This window comes from Hippocampus guttulatus, chromosome 3, assembly GCF_054856545.1.
Source record: "Hippocampus guttulatus isolate MCC_2025c chromosome 3, RoL_Hgut_1.0, whole genome shotgun sequence".
In the NCBI taxonomy this organism is placed as follows: Eukaryota; Metazoa; Chordata; class Actinopteri; order Syngnathiformes; family Syngnathidae; genus Hippocampus; species Hippocampus guttulatus.
The window spans coordinates 13,219,663-13,229,592 of NC_141263.1; the positions used below are offsets into that span (position 1 = coordinate 13,219,663).

Sequence of the window (9,930 nt, forward strand, 5' to 3'; positions counted from 1 at the left end):
ACGAGGTTGTGAGGAGAATAGTAAACATTGGAACCACTAAAGACTAAACTGTGGAAAGCCATTTGAGCATTTATTTGCTATTCTTGATATCCCACTTGCGGTCCGTGTCAACGTAGACTCTTTGTCCTCACATGTAAGGAAATTCAGCACACGTATTGAACGAATAGTGCTCAGTTTAAGCGATTGTGTCTTACTAGTCAAACCTTTTTCCCTCTTCTAGTGCTTTACAGTAAACTTCAACCTAGGACTGACAAACAGCTTAAAGCAAGCATGCATTGCCTCTTATTTGGAGAACTGTGCGAGAGCGAGTCTTCTTTGTGGGTCTTCGGTGATTTCATACAATCGTCTCCCAGGAACAGGTGCAAAGAAAATCTGAAAGTGTGTTTTGATAAGTTTACGTGAGTTTTAATGAGCGTTGAAAAGTGTGTGAGGGATAAAACTATAGGATCGTTCTATATTGGAGATTTTTAGTCTACTAGAGATGTGTCATGAAGTGTACGGGGAATGCTATCAAAGTTACTCTGTTCAGTTATTAAAAGGTACTGTAGTATAATTTCAAGTTTGACAAAAATTATTTAAACACGTAATTATAATTTGATCGAGGCACAGGCGGACAGATTCTGAGCTCCGTTGACATGTGTGGTGGATCGCACCCAACAACAAACCCAGTGAATCACTGTATTATGCATATTTTCTAAATCATTCCACCGGGCGGCACAGCTATGGGGGAAGCACATCAGTGACAGGGGAGGTCTCCATGTGCTCCCTCCACGGCACGGATGTGCTTCCATCATGGCCCGACTTTCATGAGACAAATAACATTTAAGAGAATGAAAGGTGCTGCTTTGATTGGTCATGACTGGTCCCACCGTAGGGCAGCACCCCCAATGTGCTCGTCTGCGAAATTACTCGCGGGTTTAACCCGTCTTCGTACAGAGATATGACGTGCGCTACACTGAATTTACACCGGTCGCGAAAGTAGAGCCTATGGTGTTGAAAACAAAGGTTCCACTGTTTGTTTTTACATGTCATGATGCATTTTTTATGAGTATTATATAGATAGACAGATAAATAGACAGATAGTTTAACATGGGACTGTCCTGCCATTTTTGTGTGTGTGTGTGTGTGTGTGTGTGTGTGCACCTGACATACTGTACACAAACATGAATAGAAGGCAAAAAGACTTACCAACACACGACCTCCTGTCAGGCTGCAGGGTGTACCTGACATGACACTTGCATATCGGGCCATGATCTGTGTCCTCACAGGTGTGCTGGCAGCCTCCGTTGCCATGGTTACAAGTCACTACGGGGGTCAACAATAGCCAACTATGAGCCGCACAGTCAGCAAATAAGCCCTCAAATGTGTGTACATCTGTGGGTTTGTGGTACTGTATCGAGAAAGATTCACACGTACATATGCAGCCTCTCTGGTTGTGCGCCAGCTCGAACCCCGGGCGACACTCACAGGCCACGCCTCCCTTGGGTGACTCTTTGCAGATGTGGGCGCAGCCATGCTCCTTATTCATACAGTTGAGGCCCTCTGGGATGCACAGAGGAACACAATGAGGCTCTCTAGACTCCTACAGTGAGTGAGCAGCTCTACACAAAAAGCGCTCATATTAAGAGATTAGCCCAGGGCTGATTGTTCTCATGCTTTGGAATGATACAAAAACATTAACTGGCATGTCATTTTTAGCTAAAGAAATTTAGTGGTACCTTGAAATACGAATATAATTCATTCTCTGACCGCATCCAAAACTAAAAACATATTTTATCTCAAATCACCTTTTCCCATTGAAATGCATGGAAATGACATTAATCCGTTCCAGTTTTCCCCAAAAGTACAGAATTTTTTTTTGTAATTGTGTATTATAAGGAAAAATAGCACTCCATAACATTGTACTGTATATAGACACGCAGTAATGGCATTAAACAAAATTAAAATGAATTCAACTGTTGCACAATTTGGCCACCTGGGGGCAGTATAAGACTGGCACCAAGGATAATGCTCATAGCCATTACTTGAGCCGCTTATCGCTACAAGGATCGGGGCATGCTGGAGTCTACCCCAGCTGTCTTCGGGCAGTAGACGGGGTACACCCTGAACTGGTTGCCAGCCAAACGCAGGCCACACATTGAAAAACAACAACAAGGGACAATTCAGAGTGTTCTATTAACCTCCCATGCATGTTTTTTTTGGAATGTGAAAGGAAACCGGAGTAGCCAGAGAAAAGAAAACCCACGCAGGCACGAGGAGAACATGCTAACTCCACGCAGGAAGGCCAGACCTCTGGACTGTGAGGCGAATGTGCGAACCAGTTGCTCACTATTCACTGAAGCGTTAATGTGAATCCCATTTGAGGTCTCAGCAAACCATGCCTCTTTGCAGCAGCATGCCTCTTTAGCGCGTCATGTCCTGCAGCAGGATTCAGAATACAGCTTTTTTGAGATGTTTCAACTTCATTCTCAGGTCACCCGTATTCCACGCAGAGGATAAAGAATATATGACTTTAAGAACTGTTAGATATTGTCTGTCAACATGTTGCCGTTGTTTATGTGTGTTTTAAACACATGAAATGTAATTCACTTTGTTTAATTAGACGGTAAACTTCAACTCGTGATGACTTGTTCACTATTTGCCAAACTGTTACTTAGTGTAAAGCGCGTTGAGCTGCGTTGACTCACGCAGTCAAATGGCTCTTGTGTGCGCTACCGGGCTCCCTTGATGCTTTCAGTTGGAAAATGAGATATGGAGTATTTGTAAAGATGGGTCACAGCTGAGTGGCCGGGTCTTCACGAATTAAAAGGCCTATCAGGACCTGATGGAGTGGAGAGCACAAAAGCACTCCAGTGTGATGTGTGACACAGAGCACACAGGGGCAAGTGTTGTACTTATTAACTTGTTTTGTTCTCGGGATGCAGACATCCTTTTTCCCACAGCGTGTTGCTGCCGCAGATGAAAAGCAAAGGCGATGCAAGCTTCATTGTGCCCTCCAAGTCTTGAATTTGTATGAGAATTTGTCACTCACAAGGAAACACAGGCGTCATCAAATCACACTTCAAAGTCTAAATGTTGAGAGATTCACATATGTATGAAAAGTTACTTGATCATGCATTTGATAGCTTTGATAGCTAGCAGCCAATTATATTGCAGCAGGACGTGTCCTAGTACTCAAGTGAGATTCATAAAGTTACATTGAGACGCCTCACCTCCTCACTTATCTAATCAGTACTGCACAAATATTAGTTGTTCAATGCAGAGGATGAAGAATATGTGACTTATTCTCTACATGTGTACATGTTTGTGTTTCACCATTTTTTATTCAGATTTTTTTTCAACTACCATAGCCGCTTTTGCCCTTCAAGTACGAACCAATAGCTAGCTATAATTGATATTGAATATTGTGTATGCTCATAAGGCTTTGACATCCTTGATACTCACCTTAAGGCTATGTACTAGTATGCCATAGTAAGACAATTCAGCACTCTAGGTGAACGAGTAATGTTAAGTAAGACACAGACACTCTACTGGTGTGCTGAATTGTTCTTTTCCAAGTGAGGACTACTATTTATATTAGTACGTGTACCCTAAAATGGATATAAAGGATATCAAATAAATGCTCAAATGGCTTTCCAAACATGCCGACTAGTCGGGCCTTGTAATGTGGCATTGTAGTTTACTAGTCACGTTTGCAACTAGTAGGCCAAATGTGGCATGAGCAAAGGAAAAAATATTATTAGTACGACACGGTGATTTTTCTAATCCCTGAAATAGCAGACTATGCTTCATAAGAAATAGGACTACACTAATGGATGTTTTTGAGGCTGATTCCGATATTTGGCAAAATAAAATTCCACGATCCGATTAATTGACTGTTTAATTAAAAATATAAAAATAAATAACTTTATTATTAAACTATTTTTGGTCCATTATCACTTACAACAGTAAAAATGTGAATTACAGGCACAACAATTTGGAGTGTTTTACCATCTTTTAGTGGTTATCTTAACAAAGGGGAAATAAAACCTGTAAAAATCAGCCAATTTTGGGAGGGAATGAATTTAGTGAACAGTGTCTGAATGTCATTATCTTTGTCTTAGACTGTAATTTGTTAATGTGCAAAAGACGACAACAACAAGCCGATTTTTGTTCACTTTTTGCCTATTTTAAGATCTCTAATAGAGATTTCTTCACCCAGCTGATTGTTTGGGGCCCAAATATGAAGGATATGCAATAAATATTGAATCGGCTTTGCATCCTTTGGTACATGCATGTTGTGGGCGTGCTACGCACTCACCAACAGAGCGGTGGATGCACGTGTGCTGGTTGTCGCTGAGGAAGAAGCCGTCCTTGCAGCGGCACTCGTAGCTGCCCATAGTGTTGACACAAGTGTGCTGGCAGCCGCCGTTGTTGAATTTGCATTCGTCCACATCTGAAATTCAAAGTCGGAGGTATTCATGGAGGTGTTTACGACCGGTGGTGTCCAAACCATGACCCGCGCAGGAGGGAATTTGCGGCCCGTCATCAGTTTTTTGGCAGACGGCGGTACATAAGTACTAAAATGAAAAATTGAGACTGCCCAATATATACATTGTGTATATAAAAAAAAGTCTACATACCTATGGTAAAATGCCAAGTTTTTGTGGTAAACAAAATCAGAACAATTTAAAATACATTTCAAATGTCAAATGAGAATGTTTTGTGAAAGACCCTGAAAGGTGAATTGATGGATTTGTTTCTTTAATACATTATACATGTTTGAAGCTACTTCCTAAAAACATTTGCAAAGACTGAGAACTATGTAGTAAGCCAGACATGTCCAGCTCCAGGCCTGGAGGGCCATTGTCTTGCCTGTTTTCCAGCACTCCCGCCTGCAACACACCTAATTCAGATGATCAGCTCATCAGCCAGCTCTGAAGCAGCATTCAAACGATCCTGATGATTTGAATCAGGTGTGTTGCTCCTGGGAGAGCTGGAAAACAGGCAGGACAGCGGCCCTTGTGGACCGACTTTGGACACCCCTGTAGTCAGCAGTTGTGGAATCACAGCACTAATTTTCACACATTTCAGCTGTGCCGATTTTTTGGGGAGTGGCTAAAATGGCTCCATGTAACACACTTTGGATGAGTCGCCCCAACTTCGCTACATAAGAAATGCTGTTAGCTAGCTAGCTATGCCAACACCATAGAAATGTATGTTTCCTTCTGGTAGTCTGCAGGTGTGGCCCCTTTAGAGCACTTCATTGTTGGCCGTGAGTGTGTGCACATCACTGTGAGAAAGACAGAAGCACAAGGAGGGGGAATTTGACAGCCATGGCAGCTTTAGAGCGCCTTGAGGCACTCGAGCCTTTAAGCGGATAAATGTTCATCGCTCAAGCATGTAGGGATGAGCAAAAAGACAGATTTGTGGTATTTTATTGACAGTTGACATTTGAATTGGGCATAGTTTCAATGTATTTGGCTGACTTGCCCACAGCATTTGCAACGGGACAAAACAGACGTTAAACTTAATTTTGTTTTAACCATTACAATTGGAGTGGTCTGAAAATAATCTCACAGTTGCTCAGGGCTCAGGTAATGACCAATCGTGGCTCAGCTTCAAAAAAACAGTTGAATCGTAATTGATCATTACCTGAGCCCTCAGCAACTGTGTGGTCATTTTCAGCCGACAGTGGGTGGCAAAATGGCCGCTGCCTGAGATAGATAAAAACGGGAGGATTTTGCTGCTTAACTCATATTCCATCCATGCAATATGAATCAGAATGCTGTGTTTAGATTAGTCGGGCTGCTTAGAACATATTCCTTCAAAGAAAATGTTTGGGCTGACTGCCCCTTTAACAACACTCTCTGTGGCGTGGCACATTTCCAAGAAATTCTACATGGACTTTAATCTTTTGCAGAAGGGAAGTAAAAATAAATCACAGACATGAAGTGGTTGCAAAAGTGTTCACACCTTCTTATAACAGGTAATATGACTGATCAAAATCAATCATCACATTCAAAGTTATCTTAAATGTGAGTCAGCACAAAGTGCCTCTGATTAACCCCCAAATAAAGTTCAGATGTTCTAGAAGGCTTTTCCTGGCATTTTGGAGGGTGGGCGGGGGGGTTGAATTTTTGCATTTTGTTTTGTACAAAGGTGGATTGCTAAATAAATTACAACTGAAACATGTCAAAGTGGACCTTGCATTGTTTGATTTTTTTTCTGGATTGCTAAATAAATTACAACTGAAACATGTCAAAGTTGACCTTGCATTGTTTGATTTTTTTTTCTCTAAATGCAGCATTTGGTCGAAAAAGTGTGGACACTCCCTGGTTGAGACTCGTTGGTTCAGCTCAATCAGCAAATGCAAATCCATCAATTCATTGTTCCGTTGCTTGTCCCAAACATATGGTAAATCCAGCTTTTTCATATCATTTCAGACATAAATATTTATCTGACTTTTGAGCGCACATGAACAAAACCAAAACTATTTGTATTAGGTTACATTTTCACTCTGTGTGAGTTTCAAAGGAAGAAAAGAACTCCCGAGTCAGTGTGAGAAAGTTTGCAATGAGCCAACACAAATGCGATGTGTGCCATCAAAATCGCCCCCAGCTGATCTTACCTAAACAGTTGTGACCATCGTGAGCCAAATTGAAGCCGTCGTAACAAGTGCAGCGATAATTTCCTGGTATATTGTTGCATTCGTGTACACAGCCACCATTGTACTCCAAGTCGCATTCATCAATGTCTAGGGAGTAAGCAGCACATAAATCATTGAGCTTAAGCAACAGGAGTACAGTACGGCTCATTTGCCAGAGGGTCAGAATGGGCTAATGATGCTATGCTAGGAGGGGGCCATCAAGGACATAATATAATTCTTCTCACACACTACTGAAATACTCTTGTGTGCGCAACTGAAATTCTCACATGCAATATTCAAACACACATCCACACTGCTGAAAGACTTTCACGCCCACTACTGAAATATTCTGTGGCACACAAAATGAATCATTCTCATTCACACTACTGACGCTCTCATACGCACGACTGAAATGCTCTCATTCAAACTACTGCAGCACTTCCATGCACACACAACTGAAATGCTCTTATTTATAGTGAAACAATATCATACACTACCGAAACGTTCACACACTATATTGAATGTGCTCATCCAGACAACTGAAATGATCACACACTACTTAAATGATCTCATACACACGACTGAAACGAGCTCACGCACGCCACGGAAATGCTTTCACACCAGCACAGACATATTTTTTGCTCTCTCTCTCGCTCTCTCTCTCACACACACACAGACACACACACACACAGGCTCCCATAGACTACTGAAACACTCTCACATAAGCAAATGAAACACACGATATATTGAAACTCACGCATCCACAAAATTGTCACACTCTCACACCCACTTATCAAACGCTCTCTTAAACTAAATGAAACTAAAAGCTCTCATGCACACAATGGAAATGCTGTCTTTCATACTGCTGAAATGCTCCCACACACAGTGCTGAACTGCTCTGATGCAGACATCTGAAATGATCTCATTCACACTACTGAAATAATCTCAAACACTCTACTGAAACGGGCTCATGTGCACTACTGAAATGCTTTCACACATACCACTGACATTTGTCTTCTCACACTCACAACGGAATTGAGTTACTCCAACATTTTTTAATTCATGTGCACTATTGAAATGCTCTCACATGTCAGTTTCATGCATAATTACTGACATGCTCTCATAAACTACTACTGAAATGCTGACATATATATATATATATATATATACTGCTGAAATGTTCGTATACATGTATACATATACTCTCACACCCACGACTGACATCATTGCTCATATATGACTGCAACACTCTCGCACATTACTGTAAAACACTCAAGCACATTACTGAAACTGAAATTCTCTCATGCACACAAACAAAACACTTTTACATAAACACTCTCAAGCGCTATTAAAACACTGTCACACACAACTGAACCACTCTTCAACACTCATATACACATTACTACCGTGCTTCGGTGGCGCGTATCAGAGCGTTTGAGTAGTATATTTGAGGGGTAATCCTGATTGACGTCCCTGACGACCCCTTGATATAATGTGCACACGTTACCTTCACAGTGTTGGCCGTCTCCTTTAAAACCTGTTTTGCAAGTGCACTTGTATGAGTCCTGGGTCGTCTGACAAATAGCATCTATGTGACAGCCATCACTGCCCTCTGCACATGGGTCTGCTTGGAAAACCACACAGCACAGTCAACATGGATTTGAACGAGCATTGCCAACCGCTGGACGCAAACACGAAAAAAAGTATTGCGAAAGTAATCAAGTAAAAAAAGTACACGCATTGGAGATAACGAGAGATATAGTTTAGCTTCACAATCATAAAGTAAACGTGTAAATTAGAAGAAAGAAGAGCGCACTCTTGAAAGCGTGCGTAAAGAAGTCGTCTCAAACACAGGCACATACACACGCACGCATTTACACGCGCGCGCGTACACGCATATATCTATATATGCACAAGCGCACGCACGCAGATACACGCACGCCATAGTCCAACCTCGAATCTCTGGAAGCGCAGCACTTTGGCGACTATTTAACAAGAGCAAAAACAAACAAAAGTCCCTTGTAGCCCAAATAGCTCCCATGGTGATACGATCCAAGTTTAGAGGTCTGCTCAAAAGGACGCGTACGCACTGGAGTCGTGACCGAGCGTCCGCCTCATTTTCATTCTAGCCTGTCAATCTGCCTCACAAGGGCCTTTTGAAAAGAGAAAGGAGTGAGTAATAGTGAATGTGTGGGTCTGCCTCTGTGTGCGCGTGTGTATATGTGTGTGCGTGTGTGTGTATGCCCGAGGGGGCGAGAATGAGGGCGTGCGCGTGTGCGCGTACACGGGAGACGAAAAGAGAGAGAGGGAAAGGCTTTTGAAGCGGGGCAGCATCAAGGTAAAGCTGTAATGATCAAATTACCGGAAGCAGTATTACACAAAATAAAAGTGTATATGTCCGTTCAGCAAACATTCTTATAATTATGAAATAATCCATCTACTGTTCGGCGCGTGTGTTGTTCCACTTGACAGAATTTGGCTTTGGAAAGCTCCGTAAACGTTTAGTGTGCTGTGTAAATTCAGCAATAATAAACTACGAAACTCAAAAAGCAGATATTTAGTGCAGCTAACACAATAGGTTTCCGCGGGGGTTGTTTGCTCATTAGCTCAAAACGTAAATATGGCAACGCTGACCTAACAACGTGGTTGCCTAGCAACACCGTTTTGTCAGTCCACCGGAAACTTCAAGCAGTCACCATTAAAAGCCATATAATAGATCCTAAGCAAAAATATATATATAAAATAAATTGACGTTTTACAAAAGAGAAAGAGGACGTTACCTTGATTCTATGCGGTTACTCTATCCTATTTAATAGTTATTTTAACAGGAGAATTTGAGGCCTGGACTGTGTGCAAACAGCTTTCGTCACAGCTGTGAGCATTTTCACCTTGATTAAGGGAGTTGGACATTTTATATGAATTGGAAAATCAATTCATGTAATGTATTTTGTTAATATAATTGGCACAGTTGCACCTTGTTTGATTATTTTCAGACAAGGATATATACAACATACATGTGCAAACCCAATTCATTGGGACGTTGTGTTCAACTTTAATAAAAACAGAATACATTGACTTGCAAATTATGTTAAACCGATATTTAATTGTATCTACTGCACAGACAAGTTGTTCAAACTGATAAAGCTTATTGTTTTAGCAAATAATCATTGACTTAGAATTTTATGGCTGCAACTCATTCCAAAAAAGCTGGGACAGACACAGCTAAAAACAAAGTTCATCAGTTTGAACATTAAATATCTTGTCTTTGCAGTGTAATCAATTAAATATATGATGAGTATCAT

General features: G+C 41.4%; 1 protein-coding gene across 5 annotated transcripts in view; it reads right to left on the reverse strand.

The window, feature by feature from the left end:
* Nucleotides 1-8,848, reverse strand: part of scube2 (signal peptide, CUB domain, EGF-like 2) — a 36,673-nt gene extending 27,825 nt beyond the window's left edge. For 2 of the 5 annotated variants that reach the window (XM_086106880.1, XM_086106878.1), the window contains exons 1-6: nucleotides 8,582-8,848; nucleotides 8,136-8,255; nucleotides 6,611-6,736; nucleotides 4,301-4,435; nucleotides 1,417-1,542; nucleotides 1,189-1,305 (exon numbers count right to left, since the gene is read on the reverse strand). In XM_086106880.1, the coding sequence (XP_085963006.1) occupies nucleotides 1,189-1,305; nucleotides 1,417-1,542; nucleotides 4,301-4,435; nucleotides 6,611-6,736; nucleotides 8,136-8,255; nucleotides 8,582-8,669 (712 nt within the window). In that variant the 5' untranslated portion in view covers nucleotides 8,670-8,848. The remainder of the gene's footprint in view (nucleotides 1-1,188; nucleotides 1,306-1,416; nucleotides 1,543-4,300; nucleotides 4,436-6,610; nucleotides 6,737-8,135; nucleotides 8,256-8,581) is intronic. The other 3 variants (XM_086106882.1, XM_086106881.1, XM_086106879.1) reach the window with 2 other exon arrangements.
* Between the last annotated feature and the right edge of the window lie 1,082 nt (nucleotides 8,849-9,930).